At 32.7% G+C, this 18,269-nt stretch overlaps 1 protein-coding gene across 9 annotated transcripts in view; it reads left to right on the forward strand.

Moving 5' to 3' along the window:
* Positions 1–18,269, forward strand: part of Gulp1 (GULP PTB domain containing engulfment adaptor 1) — a 250,732-nt gene that overhangs the window by 139,849 nt on the left and 92,614 nt on the right. For 8 of the 9 annotated variants that reach the window (XM_074071251.1, XM_074071258.1, XM_074071250.1 and 5 more), the window contains one exon: positions 17,596–17,670. In XM_074071251.1, coding sequence (XP_073927352.1) covers positions 17,643–17,670 — 28 coding nt within the window. In that variant the 5' untranslated portion in view covers positions 17,596–17,642. Of the gene's footprint in view, positions 1–14,112; positions 14,253–17,595; positions 17,671–18,269 lie in introns of those variants that run through there. The other variant, XM_074071256.1, reaches the window with a different exon arrangement.

The following is an 18,269-nucleotide window of genomic DNA, read 5'->3' on the forward strand; positions in this document are numbered from 1 at the left end:
TTTTCCTGACAGCAGTTTTATGATATAAAAATGCAAAATAAAGAGATAGATCTGATCACATGGCTCAAGTCTCTTTCTTAGACACCAAGGATCAAAAAGAGACTGAGGTTTTCCCCACATATTTAAGAACTTTTTAAATTCCTACCATTCAGGTATGTCACCTCACATTTATCTCCCGCAGTTCTCACTGAAATTTCACATGGTGGTGAGGAAGAGATAGTGTCTGTATTTCTGATGATGAACTTAATCAGAATACTGTCCATGCATTCTTCAAAAAAAAAAATGCTAGGTCCCTCGCCCTGCCCCCACTAGGATATTGTGACACATGCCACCCTCAACTTGAGAGTTACCAGTCCAATGTAATATGTTACTCTCTTAGTAGAATTTTATAATATATTAATATTATGATGTTATATTTTAAAAGTAGTAAGCAAATTTTAGAAAATATTACTGTTTAAAGCATTAGGTGGTGAATAACAGAAATAACAAATTTTTGTGGAGGATTATCTATAAAATTTTCACTTTGAATGACCATAAGTATCCAAAGTTTCCTTCCTCTGCTTTTCAAGATATATTAAATGTCTTCCATTTATTTATAGCAAATACCTGTTAGTGTGTTAAATTTAGCCAATTCCAAAATATCGACAATTATTTTAAGTTTTTGTGTGAATACCCATATACAAAACACTGATTAAGTGGGGGATTCAAGAATATTGATAAATTTAGAAATGTGTTTATAATTTTTAACAGTATTATTGTTATATAAAATTATTTTAACCTAAAATATTTATTATTCTAAATCTTTTTGCACCTTTTGACTTTCATTAAAATGTTTATGTGTACATGCTCTGTTACTAAATATAGCATTCACATAGGTTGGTAGATATGTCTCAAAAGCCATTATCCCTTAAGACTTTGAAAACAAAGTCAGAGTTAAGCAGAGGTTTAAATAGTCAGCACAAATTTCACAGTATACAGAAGAAACTTTGGGGGTTTCTTTTGTTTTTTACTGAGTAAAATATAATAATTATTAAATACCCTAAGATATAGCTAGAAGGACTCATATGTGGTTTAGATTATTGCTTTGTTTTTCTCTCTCAATCACTTGCTCAAAAGAAAAGAATTATCCTATTTAGTCTGCTAACTACTGGTGTATAGTCCAAAGGGAGTGGGGGGAGGGAAATCACTCTTTTAAGTGAATAGAGGCCAGAGACATGAGAAGAGGTAAGCAGGGCTTGAAAGTTCCCAGTGAAACAAGACATTCGAGGTTAGAGACATGAACTTTGCCAATTAGAGGTGCGAGTGCCTCTGGGCCCTTGGCCTTTCTTTTTTCTTTTTTTCCAGATTTTTATTTATTTATTTTTTGTTGTGCTGGGTACATTGTGGCATTTACAAAAGTTCTTACAATATATCAAATATATCACACTTGAATTCACCCTCTCTATCATTCTCCTGGAGTAGTTTCAACAGATATCATTTTTCTGTTTGCATACATGTGTACACAGTATTTGCAATATATTCACTCTCCTCTACCTTTTGCCTACCTCCTCCCCTCTCCCACTGGTACCAACCCCCCCACCAGGGAAACACACTTGTGTTCTCCAATTTTCTTTCCACTCTATAGCTGCAGATGGCATTGCATCCTTGGCTCCCCAGCCCAGACTTGCTCACTCCAATTGTAAATCAGGATCAAAGGAGTCTAACTCAAATTGGGAAGAGGACTGGCTGGGTAAAAAAAAGACAGGGTTGGGCAAAACTTAAAACTGTGATACCAATGTATGCAAAGAATCAGTAGTTCTACATTACTTTGTGTTGAAATCCACCTCTAGCACAGGGACACTAAAATGTGTCTTCTTTCTTATCCTTGCTGTCCTGAGAAACTTCAATAAAATTTTAGGCGTAAGTATGTTAATATGACAGACAAAACGTGAGCATAACAGATATGTATATTTGTCTTTATGCTCATTAATGTACGGACAAGTTTTTCTATTATGGTAATTGGAAAATATTCCTAAAACAGTAGGATGTTGTTTCCAAGGTTGGACGAGTTTCAAAAGCAAATTTTGTTTCAATGTATAGAATGTAACTCACCATGACATCCTTGTTTCTTTTTTTCTGTCTTATTTACCTAGAGAAATCCCAACCCCTGTTGATGACTATGGAGTCTTCTGCTATAAAGCTGGCAATGTGATCAGAACAAATACAGATATGCACACACACCAACACATAATATTTTGTTTATTGGTCTTATTTTACATTTGGATTACAGTTCTCACCAGGTCATTAAAATTGTCTCTAAGTGGCTTTGCCTCTTCAATTCATTCTTCTATTGAAGGCATCTTCAGCCCCATCTCTGTCCCTCCTTTTCTTTTCTCTAATCCTTATATCTCTTTGTCATCAACACTCAGTGCTATTTCTTATTTAAATAAGAAAATACCTGCTACTAAAAGAGAAATTCCACAGTCCATCACCAAATTACCGAACTATTAAGTATTTGTGTATATTCCTATGAGCTAGCGCTCCCTTCTCTTATGAGGAGTGAATTGCTCTTCCATTGGCCTAAGGAGACTCACTCACTTAGGGATTTGACCATATCTGCTCATGCCTGTTCAAGGAATGTGTTCCTCTAATTATCTTCTCTTATTTCTGTATGATCCATTTTCTCCTGCTAATTTGTTTTCCTTCATCATGCATACATATGCAATGATTCCTAATAAAATGTCTATTCCTTGAGCCCAAGTCACACTGTGTCTCTTGTCTCTTGCCTTATTTCTCCGCTTCCTTCTACAGCAAAATTTCTTGAGTTTTTCTAGTCCCATTTTCTGTTGCCTCATTTTTTGTTCTCTCATGAACCAACACTAGTCAGGTTATTTTAACCTCTGGTGCCCTGAAATTATAATACCAGAGTCACTCATAACTTCCATGTTGTGAAACTAATAACCATTTTTCTTTTGTCCTCTTTGTAGAACTCTCAAAATCACTAGATCATCTTTTCTTTTAATAAGCTCATTCTTCATTTTGATACTAGATAAGGACACTTTCTTGGTTCTCATTTGACCTTAGTGACTGTTTCTTATCTAGTACTAGCTTACTCATCTTATTCTGCCCAATGTATAATAATGCTTTGGCTTAATTATCTATTTATTTCTACCTTTTAACTGATCCCACCACCTGTAAGCTGGTTAGTTTTCCAGTTATATCTCAATTCCTACCCTGTATAGCAGACCACAACTCCTACATCGACCATCCACTAAGCATCTCTGCTATGATATTTAATTGGTATCTCAGAGCTGCCATATTTGCCTTTTAAACTTTGCTTTCCCCAAGTATCCCATTCTTAATAATGACAGACAGTACAATTTATTCACTTAAAGAGAAAAAAGTAGCAGTGTCCTTGAGTTCTCTTTCTTTTATCCTCAGTAACCATCTATCAATTTAGACCAATTTGCTCTGACTTTGAAAGTTAAATCGAATAAGGCTGCAAATGGTCTGAGGACATGACACAGTGGGATATGCAATCAAAATGCCAAGAAATTTGTGGCACAAGTAAAAATGGAAATCTGTAATTCTAATGTTTCCAGAGACGGAGTGAGGATAGTGATGATACCAGTTCTCAGGAGTTGGAAAGAGCTTGGATTATACTAGAAAAACAACAACAATAAAAAAGCAAAGGTATCTGGAAGAAGAAGCTGTCCCTATTCCCTGAAAATAAGAGAAAAGGTGAAGAGAACATGTAGCCTAGGTGTTTGGATTAATGACTGGGTATTTGGATTTCAGTCTTCAAGGGCACAATTAGCATTTTCCAGTTGACTAGTAGAGACTGAACAAACAGTGAGGTAATATGAAAAGGCTGAAATCAATTATCTTAGTAAAGTAGGAAGCAAAGTACTCTCAGATTTAACTTGACAAGAGTAAAACTTGTTTGAAAAAACTTCTGGGAAGTATTACAAGAAACTTAATAAAGTTGTCCCAGTCTAGAGGCCTCAGTCATATTGAAAAAAGTATGGTTTTCGAGTCTCAAGTCATTGGACTCTACATTATTAGTTAGGTCTGTTCAAAGTTACTGTCTTTTTTTCCCCCTGTGTTAGCATGTATAATCTTCTGTGCATTTTCCTGTTTCCCCATGTTTACCAGAGTCAGATGGTCAACATAGCGCTTTTATGTGTATTCGTTCTTTTAAAATTGGTATTATTTCATATAGTAGTAGTATTTAATTTGGGTTTGATTACAAATAATTTACCTTATTTGATGAAGTCAACATATTTCCTAAGATTCATTAATATTGTCATGTGTACATTCAATCATCATTTTAAACTGGCTTTTCTAAAAAGTATTCCATGATACACATCTGCCACGTTGCTTCTGTCCCCTCTGCTGGCAATGGACAACTAGATTGCCTGTGACTCCTTGTCTCCACATAAAACACTGTGATAAGGTTCCCTTTTTTTTTAAATGTAAAAGACAAGAACCCACATTCTGTCTTACATGAATTGAGTGAATCCTTGATAATAAATTCTTTTTATTCTATCCCAAATGATTTAAGTTGCAAATGATTCTCTTTAAAAATGATGACTCATCCCTATATGAGAACCATTGTTATGATCTTGCTTCATCACCAATAATAGGTACAAAGCAATTTTCTAATGTTGCTAGAGTAATGTATTTCATAGAGTAATGTAGATTAAATTTGCATTTTGTTGATTACCAACAAATTTGAACATCTGGTCCTCTATTTACCAGAACTTGGGGTTCCCCAATCTGTAAATTGAGATTTTTTTGTCCTATGTCTATTTCCTTTTGGTGTTAACTTTTTTCTTATTGATTTGAAGGATATTCTTTGCATATTTTAGATACTATTTCTGTCTCAGATTTAAATAGGCAAATGGTTTTTTTCTTAAATATGTCATTTATCTATTAACTTTTCTATGGTGATCTGTTTTTGAAAATAAACCTTTTATTCTTATATAAACAAATTTATGTTGTTTATTTTTGCATATTTTTTCCGAGAAATTCTTCTTTCTCTAGCCCCAAGTTATATTCTTCTACATTTTTAAAATTATATTTTGAGTTTACTTTTCTTATAAAGATTTTAGTCTTTGGAGATCAACTTCATTTGGTATTAATAACAAGTATTCTATTACTTTCCCATATCACAGGAGCCAAATTAAATTATAATGTCCTTTCCACATTGATTTGTTGATGTTACAAATTTGTATATTAAGAGAGCACCTTGCAAGGGTGTGATCCTGTCTTTATTCTAAATCATCTTTTGGATCTCATGCCTGTGTTATGCTGGTTTTATTATAATAACTTTGCAGCATGTATGTCTTTTTTGTGGTACTGGGGCTTGAACTCAGGGCCTTGAATTTGAGCAGATGTTTTACCACTTGAACCAGTCCTCCAGGCTATGAATGTCTTAATGTCACTTAGTAGTCTGTCTTTAATTTCCCTTTTGAAAGGGCTGTTTAATTATTTCTAAATTGTATTAGAAGTTGACAGTAAATTTACTATAATAATTATATGGAAGGAATTTTATGTGTAGACGTCTATGGAAGAATAAATAAATTGTAGAGAACATTTACAGCAAATTACTCTGAGTTTTATAAGCAATACATTTTCTTGTTATTAAATCCAACTGAAAAATTTGATTTTGTGTAATGAATACATAAATTGTTTGAGGAGTAATGACATTATTACAGCATTATGATAGTTATCTCAGAATAAGTACTATTTCTAATTGCCCAAATCTTTGTTTTCATATGAACTCAACTTTTTCTTCATAACATGATCTTTTTGTTTTTCTTTCTTTTCCTTCTTCCCTCTCTCTCTCCTCCCTCTCTCTTTCTTCCTCTCTCCCTCCTTCCTTCTTTCCTCCTCATTTCTTTCTTTCATCCCTCTGCTTCCTTCCTTCCTCCTTTCCTTTTTTGGCAGATATTGGCTACACTGGTCTTGAACTCATGGGCTCAAATGATGCTACTATCACACCCTCCCAAATGAATGGGACTACAAGCATGCACCACCATGCCTGGCATTTTATGAATTTTGTTCTCTTATTAATTAAAATACTTTAGAGTTGTATACTTCTACAAATAAGACTTACTTTTCATATTAGTTATTAAGGGTATAGAGTAATGCAATGTTATTCATTTTTAAAAGTTGATTTTGCATCTGGCAACCTTGCTGAACCTTTAAGAAGAACTTTAATAAGTTTTCTGCAACCTTTTGAAGAGGGATAAAATCAGTCATGATTAATACTAGTTTATATTCTCTCTTCTAATCATCACACCATTTATTTTACTTTTAGCAAGAGTAAGTAACTTTGGCACTATTGTACAAAGATTAATTGCTCCAAGTTTTAAATAAAGAGTATTATAAAATTCTTCATTGCATGAGCTGTTTGTAGAAGATTACCAAGTGAAGGAGGTTACTGTCCATTCCTAGTTTGTTAAAATAGTTTTTTTTAATATACTGTTCAAAGTTTTGAATTTTGAAAATTTCAAATGTTAATTACGTCCCTTATTCATCATCCTCTTAGTATATTAAATATTACAAATTTTCTTTTGTTGAATAAATTGAGCTTCTGGTTTTAACCTCCTATTACTAGGATTATTTTAGACACACATTAGATTTAATAATTATCATAGATCAAACTTGTTCTCCCTCCCTTAATTCATATTGAAGTGAACTTGAAATTGAAATTCTAACCACTGGTACTTAAGAATGTGACCCTATTTGGAAATTGTGTCATTGCGCATGCAAAGTTAAGATGAAGTCATACAGGAGTAGGGCAGAGCGCAAACCAGCATGTCTGGTGTTGTTAAAAGGAGGATGTCATCTGAAGAGAGAGAGACATATACAGAAAAAGGGTGATGTGAAGACACTGAGAGAATGCCAAGGGATGCCCTGATGCTACCAAAACTAGGAGAGAGGACATGAATTCTCTACATTTTCCTGATATATTCTTTTCCATCCTTTTACTTTAAATTGCTAGTAATTAATTTTCTGAGAGTCTGTCGTGGACAATATATTTAAAATATTACATTTCTAAGTATTCTGAGGTTCTTTGCCATTTAATTCAATCAATAAGTTATAACACAAACTTAGTAGACTTTTATATTTTGCTACCTCATTCCATAATTTTCAATTAGCTGTTTTAATTTTCTGTGTGTTTTATCATTTCTTGCTATCTATTAGTATTTTTGTCTGATTGAAAGGATATCTATTGTAGTTTTGTTCTTATGAAGATTGGCTTTAACATATACTTTCATGCTTATAATTCTCACATTAATTCCTTAAATTTAATATCTATGTGTTCCCAGCAAAAAATCAGTATTAAACATGTCTTACATCTCTGTGGTTTTTTCCTCTGTACTCTATCACATGGCAAACACTTTTTTAGATTTTTACTTCTGGGTCTGTACATGTGCAGCCTACATAGCTTCATCTCTACATTTCTCTATTTAGCTGTACATGCATTTACCAGTCATCACTGTTTCTATTTTTATTTTTTCATTTTTAGACTTACTTTTGATTATGTTGTTCTTTTTTTTTTTGGTGGTATGGGGTTTGAACTCAAGACTTCATGGATTATGTTGTTCTGAAGGCAAAAATACTTTGGTATAACTTACACTAATAAATTGTTAATTTGATAATACTTTTCTGTCTGTTGCAAGAGATTTGTTTCTTATTCTAATATTCTCAAGAGTATTCATGGTATGGAATTTTTAGTAGCAAATATTCTGCAGTGTTGTATGTCTTGTAATGTGGTTCTTACTCCTTCGCATTATATTATAATTGCTCCATTAAACACTTACAGTTCAAAGATATTTTTTCTTTGAAAGTGCCTTGAAAAATATTAATTGTTTTTTTAGCATACTCTTTCAGTTCTGATATTTATTGTTATTTTGATTCTTCTTATTTAAGCAATCTCCTCTTTGTGTCTGGATGTATATTTTCATTTTGTACTTAATAGTCTTAATTTTACTGTAATGTGTCTAGGTCCAAAAGTTCTAATTTCAAATTTAGTAGTTTTTGTTTTAATTCTGAGAAAATTCTCCACATAATTTTTCCGCTATATCCTACTCTTAATATTTTTCTCTTATAATATTCCCAATGTCAATAATTTGATAGTTTTATTTCTATCATCTATATTTCTTTGATATATCTTTTCACTTTTTAAAATTTTTATTAGGATATATTCATTGTATAGGGGAGATTAATTATAACAATTCTAAATAGACATATTGTACTTTGGTTATATCACCCCCACTGTCTCTATCCCTTAACCCCCCTCCCTGCAAGAGGTTTTTTTGTTCTGTTTCATATGAGTATATGAGTTCCATCTACCATATTCCTTCACCTGAATCTCTTTCATTCACCCTCTCTTCCCTCAAGTACTTCCCCCACACACTGTAACTATTTTATAGTCATCAGTGTTAATATTTAAGTTGACAAAAACCCAGAACTAAAAATCTAAAAAAGTATTTGCCACGTGATAGAGTATAGAGAAATAAAACAAAGAGATACAAAACATGTTTATACTGATTTTTTTTGCTGTGAATATATAGAAATTAAAATTGAAACCCTTTCACTTTTTTTGATAGTCACCTGGGAGAATTCATTCATGTAATCTTTGAACTTAGTCATTCAAATATAAAATGTGCCCACATTTCCCTTTAGTCCATTTACTTTAAAAAAATTTTTTTCAATTATTACCACTTTATGTATTATTGTCCATTTGTTTCACTTATTAATAACTTATTCTGTTCTCATTTATTTTCTCTTTTTTCTTTAGGTATATTGACATATTAGATACTAAAGAAATATTTTTGAAGATATCAATTAATAAATACATAATTATGTCAATCAAATGAATCACTCTTCCAAAGGGGACCTGGCAGTCCCTCTATAAATTTATCAGAGACTCTGACAAGGATTTTGTAAAAGAAATGTCTCACTAGTGATAACTTCAATTAGATACTGTCATTATTCCCTTCTATTCATAGCATTTTATTTCAATGAAAAGTGAAACCTAAATGAAATATGTAATCCTATTTCCTTACTAGAGTCAATTTTCCTTCATTTTTGCATTGAGACAATGCTGATATTTATTAAACTTCAATGAAACTTGTCTGAAAAATATGGATAGCATCATCAAATTGTTCATTTCTGTATTTTTTTCAACATATTGTTTAAACAGATTTTTACAACAGAAAATTTCTTAAATCATAACTATCATTGCTATTACCATTTTTGAGTTGTCTTATAATATTTCCTGTGATGAAAATGTGCACCATCTTCATTTGTATATTTTATCATAATCCTGTGGAATATTTTTAAAAAGGCAAGAATCTCATTTTGTTACCTATTTTACTGAATGCCCTTAAGGAATTTCCTTATTCTTTGAAGACCTCCAAAATAAGTTGATCGTTTAAAATTAAATTAAAAATGTTACATATTTTCAGCAAGTCTTGGAAATTCAGTTACACATTTGTTTATCAATAAAATACATATTGTTTTAGAAAACTTCATTTGATTTTAATTCAGTAAATACTTACTGTCGATATTTACAATATTCTGAGAGGCAAAGACAATAAAACTATTAGCTTTCAGGTTAATTTATCTTTTAGGGCATCCTTTTGTAATTTATTTTAGGGAGTGACAAAGATGGTGAAATGAAAGCACTCATTACTGCAAGAGAATAAGAGGACTGGCTTCATTTGAGTGAATATTTTGAAAAGAAAATTTGCAAATTAGGTTGGAATTAGCTGCCAGAAATTTTTCTGAAAATGCTCAAAAGGATTGTCCAGTAAAAAACAAATCTGGTTTTAGGTAAGGAAAGACTGTGTTTGAAAGAATTATAAGGATAGGGGGAGAGAGGCAACTGCAATACAAAGAACATGTCAACCATATGTTCAGCAAATGTCAGAAAGGTTAGTAGAAATGGGTGTTTCTTTTTATAAATAGGGGTAAAAAGCCTAGAAAGAATTGGATGTGGAGGATAGGTGAGTGAGTTAATTGGAAACAGTAGAGCAAAGAATGAGGACAGCCTGTTGGATTAGGAGAGGCTGATGTGACTGAAAATGGCTTAATGGCCAGGGGTCTGGGTGAAAAAGAGAATATTAATGTTTGGTCAAGTTAAGATAGCAAGTTTTTTTTCCAGATTGATCTCTGGGCACAAGTAGTTCAACTAATCATTTAGAAGGTAAAGAGTGGGAATTTGGAGGTCTACATTTGGCTCTGCTGTAAGTACAAAAAAGGAGCACCCAAATCTCATCTAAGTCACATAAAGAAAGATTCCTTGCAGTAAACTGTTTCTGCAAAAATAAGGAATAGGAGAATTTCTTTAAGTTTTGCTTTTGTATGGAATCACATTGCTAGGATACAGTTCAATATTTTCAAGGTGATGAACACAAAGAGAAATCTGAGGGGAAATGTTTTGCCAGCTGTAGAATAAAAATAGTAGAAAGCTAAAGGAAGGAGGCTAGCAAATTTAAGATTACTGTAGTCCCACTGAAATTAAAAATAGAACCAGCATGATTGTAGTGGCAGAAGCAGAAAGTAATTACTGTATGTAGGCAAATATAGTAATATCTAGAGCGGAAAGCATGTGTTTCTTTTAAATAAAACACTCTTAAAACAAAACTCTTAAAATGATCAAGATAGTAAGTCTGGACACATAGGTATTGAGTTTTAAAATTTAATGTAAATAGTAAAACCCAGTGCTTACTCTACCAATTACTAATGTATACAAGAAGGTTAAGTGAGATGTTTCTTTTGAGTGAAATACTCTAAAGGTGGAAAATTTGAAATTGAAATAAAAATATTTTACTGTTGTACGTGCTCAGGGATCCTAAAACAATATATTTTATATATTTTAGTCTTAAAATCCATAAAGTGTTGTCTTAGACTCTAGTAGCATTAGTTGTACAATCACACCATATAATCTTTTTATTTTAGTCTTTCAAAGAAATTCAAGAAGTTTTGCCAAAGATAAGGTTACTTCTCTAATTGAATCCTACAAGTTATTGCTCACAGTTAGGCTATGTATATGCATGTGTTTGGTGAAATGACCAAAGCTTCAGGTTTAAAATGATACAGTGCTGCTATGTACAATCAAAATGTGGAGAGAGAGAGAGAGAGAGAGAGAGAGAGAGAGAGAGAGAGAGAGAGAGAGAAAGAGAATACTGATACGATAACATCATTGTGATTAATTAAAAAAACAGATAAAATGTTCATTAGAATTTCTACAATGAACTTTCTAGTCTGTGGTTCAAAAGGTCACTAAACCTATGTTACACTTTATATCTGCATATAAGCTATCCAAGTACATTTTATTTCAGCACATGGAGTTTTACAACCCATTAAATGGTTTTGTTAGTATTTAAGTGTATTATGTAGCATACTTATATCCCTTTTTAGAGGAAAGTAGTTGACTTTGGTTAAGGATACAAGATAATGATGAAAACCCAAGCAAAAAAATAGCTAAATTACCATTAGAAGGAGTTCAAATGGAAAACATCTCAACATCTAGTTATTGAAACAGATTGCCAGAAGTCTGCCAAAGTTTAACTCAGAATAATATAGACACTCAAGTCGGACGCTGGGACAGTCTTTGCGCTGATGGGAAAGAGATTGCTCTGGCAGCTTGAGAATGCCGGTACATCTGTAAAACTTTCACTCTTGGTCTATGAGGCAGAGGGTGTAAAAACAGCCTCATCCTGAGGTGCTGAGTCATGGCACCACCTACAGGCTGATAGAAGGAAACAAGAAGTATCTACATTTCCAAGTCCCACACAGGATTTTATGATATTTCAACACTGCCAAAATTATTGACCAGTTACTTATTGTACAATAAGAGCATTTCCTGTTGTGGAAATGACTTTTTTTTTTTTGCCATGCTGGAGTTTGAACTCAGGGCTTTGCACTTGCTGGTCAGGTACTCTACCACTTGAGCTACACCTTTAGCCCTGAAAAAGACTTGATATACCTCATCAAAACCCTCTTACAACAGAAATTGTTATCAGCAGAATAAAGTGACTTAATTTCATAATTTTAAATCTCAGAAAGGATGGATTCTATATTCCCATTTTTCCTTTTTGATTCTTTAAAGACTTTTTTTCCCTCTTTTTGAATATTGATTCAAATTTGTGCTCTGTTTATTTTGTTTTAAAACCTAGTATTTCTGGACATTGTACATTAAGATTTTTGTCACACATACACCATTGTGAAGAGTTTGCCATATTATCAAGTGTCAAATTTTCTCCTGCCCCCAGTTCTAGGGAGTTGCTACATAAGCTACAAGAGCTTCAGGGCAGAACAGTTAGTTGATGGTTCTCAAACCACTGTGACAAGTGCTCTGTACCCAACACCTTTTGCTTTCTGCTTGAAACATTCTTTCATCTTCACACCATTAGCCTTTGACCATCTAGGTAGTTACAATTCATAACCTCTCTGAAACTTCCTCTTAGAAGGAAACAGTCATTGCATGTTTTACCCTCTTTCAGAGGGCATGTCCCTGACCAAAGAACCTTATACAATTCTCTCATAGCTCCTAATATGATTTGTTTTAAAAGTAGCGATCATATTACACTAACTTTCCCATATTTGGTATAATGCTTTCTACATAATATAGTCTTAAAATATACTCATGAAAAGAACAAATAATTTTTATAAGTGTTTAGGTCTATATTGAGAAAAATAAAGTAACAGTAAACATATATTTGTAACTGGGGAGTTTCAGAAAGTATCACTGTTGCTATTCCTCAGGAAACTAAATCTGTATTCTCCTCACCTCATATCAAATGGTTTCCTCTCTTGGTGCTGTGAAACTTCTCAGTTTGTGTACCGGTTGGATTCCTTGGCTACAGTCAGTATTGATCGTTAAGCTCAAAGTCTTTTACAATTTACAGTCACAAAATCAATGAAGAATATTGTAAGATGTCTTATAATTGGGAGATTTAAGCATCGTACCTTAAAACAGACACTAATTAAATCAAGAAGAGTGTCAAAGCCAAACAGTTATCCTAGTAGGACTTTGGAGGCTTCGTTAGCCATCGCAAGCAATGAAGTTCCAACAGTTAGAATTCTAGAGGAGTTAAGTCAGGATCTAAAAGTGTCTGACATCCTTTAATAACTACCTCACTGAATTGTATATTCAAAAACATGCCAAAGACTTGAGAGCAAAATGGTGTCTTCTATGCATTCACAAAAGAAATAATTGTCTTGTACTTCACTGAGTTTTCCTTCCTATGTAGAACTAAATCTTACAGTTAGACTTAAATTATTTTAGTATCATCTCTGACCAGGATTTAAAATGACTTGTGACATATTAATGTGAACTATGTTTTAATCTATTTTCAGGCTTCTTTTTCATTTTAATATCTTGAAAGATTTCTAGGCTAATTTGATGCTAAATGCATTCATAAGGGTAAAAGTGAAATCCAGAAACATTTTTATAGATTTTAATATTCATACTATATTTAGTTTCCTTAATCATAAGAATATGATTTAATTTTTTAATTAGACCTTGAGTATCAGGTTGCAAAGCAGAAAACTCCATTTCATGAAAAGTCCAGTCTAAAACTTCTGAACTAGCTTATTTACATATATCAGTGGATTATTTTTTGGTCAACCAGTTTTCAGACTTGAATTCCTGCAAGTAGCCAAAAAAATATTTGTTGACTCCAAACTAATTAAAATATTAGGCTTATAAAAGTTTAAATTTATAAGTTAAATTAAATTAATATCAAATGGACCCTTTTTTCAATGTGATTACTGAGTTTGAATTAAAATTTGAGATTAAAATATTTATGGCATCTACCGCATGACAGATACAATGTAACGAGATGGTAATATTGCAATAAATTATAAATTATGAATTTGAACATACCCAAACACTGTAGATACCAAATGTATTTATAAGCTCACTTAATAGTATTTCAACCTACTGCAGATATCGAGTATAGGATCTTGCCTCTGGATTCTTAAGGAAGATAAAAGCAAAAAATGTATGACGATGTTTTATAAAGGAAATTAAAATGGACCTTAAAATCACCCTTACTCTTCTCCAATTATGAACAAATTACTTGTTTCTTCCTTTTGTTTTCTAGTCTGTATGTTTCACATGCGCAAACTTCTGCTATCCTCCTCTTTCATCCCTGGGCTTAATGTCTACTCTCAGTCCCCTGACGCCCGGCTGCTTTTAACATTGGCTCTCACTGGATGTCCGTAGTTTAATCAGGGTGTAGCAGGTATAATTTTTTTTATTATATTTGGGGTTTGTTGAGCTTCTCAGATTCATGGGTTTATATTTTTTCATCAAGTTTTGAAAATTCTCAGCCTTTATGTTTTCTACCCTCTTCCTCTCTCTCCTCTCCTTCGGGAACTATTTGACCATGTGAAGTTTTCCCACAATTTAGTGATCTATCTTTTCCACCCGTCTTTCCTTTTTCCCTCCCTCCATCACTTCTTCCCTTATTTCCTATTAGTTTTTTGCTCTCTTTGTCAAAATTTGAATAGTTTCTATGTTTGTGTCTTCAATTCAACTATTCATTACTCCTGAAATGTCTCCTTTGTCGCTAGTTCCATCGAGAAATTTGATTTAGGCCTTTACATAAGAGTCATTGATTCATGTTTTAAAGGTGTTTTAGTGTTAAGATAAATCTAACTCTGTCACTCCATCTTGCCCATAGGTTTCTAAATATAACTAGATCTCTATTTAATATACAAAAAGGTGGCAACATAAATTAACGAGAAGGATTGGATTATTTGTTAAATGACAATGGATATTTAAAAAACACCATGAAAAATCACTGTAAATTCACCTATCATATTACATAATGCTATTAATCCTAAAGAGTTTTATGTTTTAAAATGACTATAGAAAATATAGAACATACATGCAAAACACAGATGCGCACATACTATTCAGAGAGCAGGAAATGAAATGAGAATTCTTGTACACAACTGATAGTCATGTACATTGTTGCAACCCCTTTAAAATAAATTTTAAAAATAGAAAACATAAAATAATGCTAATTTAAACCTAGCATATTTTGCTTAAGGATGCTCTTAAGGAAAATTAACAAAAGAAAACTTTATATAAATTATTATTCCTACATATTTAGCTAAATTTTCAAAGTAAAAATTATCTATTTATTGGAAGATAATGTATCCATTTAAATGTAGTCACTGAAGCAATATTTATGAAAGTTTCATCAAAAGGAGGATTATAAGTATTTTGTTACACTGTAAGTTGAAATAAAGTCAGGTTACATAGAACTTATATTTCTAAATATAGAACTCTATATATCTCATATTTTTATAATTGCATATGGAACTTATATTTCTTAACTAAGATATTAAATTTATAGCTATATATGTTCTGTTACCTCAACTATAAAAGTGCCTTAAATGAATAAGGAAAGGTAGGAAACCCCAAACTTGAAAGTGTTTGATGTGCTCACTATAGATGAGCTAATATAGTAACTTTAAAATAACAAAGGTCACTATGGGAAGGTGACCAGGAAGTAGTGAAGAGGTCAGGTAGAGATGAATCAATTCGGGTTGTAGTACGCTTGTGCATGGAAGCAATGCTAAGAATCTCTCTGTATAGCTATCCTTATCTCAACTAGCAAAAATGCTTTGTCTTTCTTATTCTTGCTTATGTCTACTCTTCAACAAAATTGGAGAAGAGGGCAGAACAGGTTCTGCCTGGAACCGAGGGTGGTTGGGGGGGAGACGAAGGGGAGAGCAAGGGGGAGAAATGGCCCAAACAATCTATGCACATATGAATAAATGAATAAATGAATAAATGAATGAATGAATAAATAAAAAGTACCTTAAATGTGTATCATCAGTACATTAAATAAATACATAGTATATTCCATGGCAGTCTGGTGACAGGCATCATTTTCTACATAATGGAGCAGTGTCTAAGCAGGTCATAGCTTCTTATTTCCTATTTTATAGCAAGATGTGCTTTACAAAGAACTGTAGAGTGGCATTGGCTCAAATACATGTGCTAATTGATGATATTTGGACAATGAAATTGCTTATTTATTTTATAGAAAAGGTTTACCTGATACTTATTGGCATTCATATCTGTGCATATTCTGGGCAAGTGAGTTTTTCTGATTTTTATTTTTATTTATTTATTTTTTTGGTGAGGGTTTGAAGTTATGACTTCCCGCTTTTGGAGATGCGGGGCTCATGAACAAATTGACTGGGCTGGCCTTGAACCAGGATCCTCCTATTTCAGCCTCTCAAGTAGGTAGGATTATGGAGCCACCAGTGTCTGGCTCTGGTGTTTTAGAGTTGCAGCCCTCCAAGTGAAGTTTATATAATTTTGCTAATTTTTTCTTTCTGTTTATATACCTCCATAGAGTTTATGGTATTCTTAATTTAGATGTCATCCTATTATTTAATTTTAGGGATGTAAGTTGACTTTTGCATTGAGCACATTTTGTTCTTTTTCTGCTTGTTTCTATTTTCCCTTATTTCTCTAGGATATCATCAGTAAATAACTATGTCAATAGGTTGGGTGAAAAATGACTTTTGGGGTGATCAGAATATATTGTACTTCCTTATAAATATACAGTCCCATCACAATATTCAGTGATATTTGGGGTTTTGAAGGAGAAGAGAGGTACAAAAATAAGAAGCCACATCATTTCTTAATAGAGTGGAAGAACTCATGTAAGGGAAAGCCCGCCAACTTTTAGAGGACTTCAGGGCAACTAGCTGCTCAGGTAACTACTAGGTTTCATTCATAGCAACAGAATGAAGAGAATCTTCAGAAAAAAAATGTTGAGTACATTTTGATAATGATTTACCATTAAGGGCAGAAGACACAGGAATGTTTTTTGATGATGGGAGAGATGAGAGATGTGGTTACAGAATACTGTGTATTAGGCTTTGAGTCTGAGTGATGAGAGTGACCTGAGAATCCTGGTTTCCTATGCTGACTGACCTTCAGAAATAAAGGACTTGATGAAATATCATAAAAGGTCTGAGCAGGAAGTGATTGTTAAGTCTCTGAGAATAGGAGTGGGATTGGGTAAGGCACTTCCAGAATCATGCATAGTTCTTGTCCTTCTATAAACTGAAACTCTGGGCTACAGTGGGCAGTGTGTGTCATCTGAAGATGGAAGTGCACAGAACTGGATTCTTAAACAGATGAGTTTCCTTTGATCTCTATTTAGGCAGGTCTCTGGACTATCATAGAAGCAGATTATTAGATATTTATTGTGGTTGGATTGATCCTGGTAATGAAAAAATGCAAGTTATTGAGAGAACAGCATAATGTTTTTAATTCTGAAAAAGTCTTAATTTACCTTGAAATATGCCAGGAGTACTAGTCCTAATAGAAGGTAAAGTAGAAGTGATAGGCTATATAAGGTCAATTCAAGGAAATTTACTTACCAAGTTGCTGTTGCCTGTTTCAGCAATACAATTGTTTCATGAAATCCAAATATAGATTATAATATAGTATCAGAAAATATTTAATCTTAAAACGCTCTGTAATTAAAGTGCATTAACATAAAGAGGTTGATCAGCAGTCCGTTTATGTTTTAATATTTTCCTTGTTTATAGGATATAAAGTGTGATTGAAGTGATCATTTACTTGGTGGATCTTCATCATGAACCGTGCTTTTAGCAGGAAGAAAGGTAAGAGGACTGGGGAAATAAAGCAGAGATGCTAACAAATCAGTTTTTCCTATAAACAAATCACATGGAATGATGTTAGGTTAGAGCAATTCACATCTGCAAATATTGCTAATTATTCTTCTTTGGTTATTACCTTAATCAAAGAATGGAGTTAATATACTTAATTCCCACAACATAATAAATTGAACTGATACCTACTCCTAACTTTACCTCAGTTAGCCATATATTACTGATTTCTTTATGCTCACATCAGGAATATGAATTCATTTACGATTATTTGTGTGTGTTTGCACACTTCATATATTATTGAATTATATTGAAAGATTAGTGATAGGTGATTTGATAGCAAAATGAGTTTGTTGTTAACATATTCAGATAGGAATTTAAAAGAAATATAAATTTAGCTTATTATAATAATCAGTAAAGTAATAAAAGAAACAGCTACATGTTATTTTTAAGGGGTGGGAAAACATAGCATTGACTATGTGTAGGAAAGAAATATATCTTAGTTTCTTCTATGAAGTTAAATAATGTATCTTTCAGTGAAGTTAAAATAGTGCATCTTCTCATTCTGGAAGGAGTCCTGTAGTGGTGGACAT

Source organism: Castor canadensis, chromosome 4 (genome assembly GCF_047511655.1).
Source record: "Castor canadensis chromosome 4, mCasCan1.hap1v2, whole genome shotgun sequence".
In the NCBI taxonomy this organism is placed as follows: domain Eukaryota; kingdom Metazoa; phylum Chordata; class Mammalia; order Rodentia; family Castoridae; genus Castor; species Castor canadensis.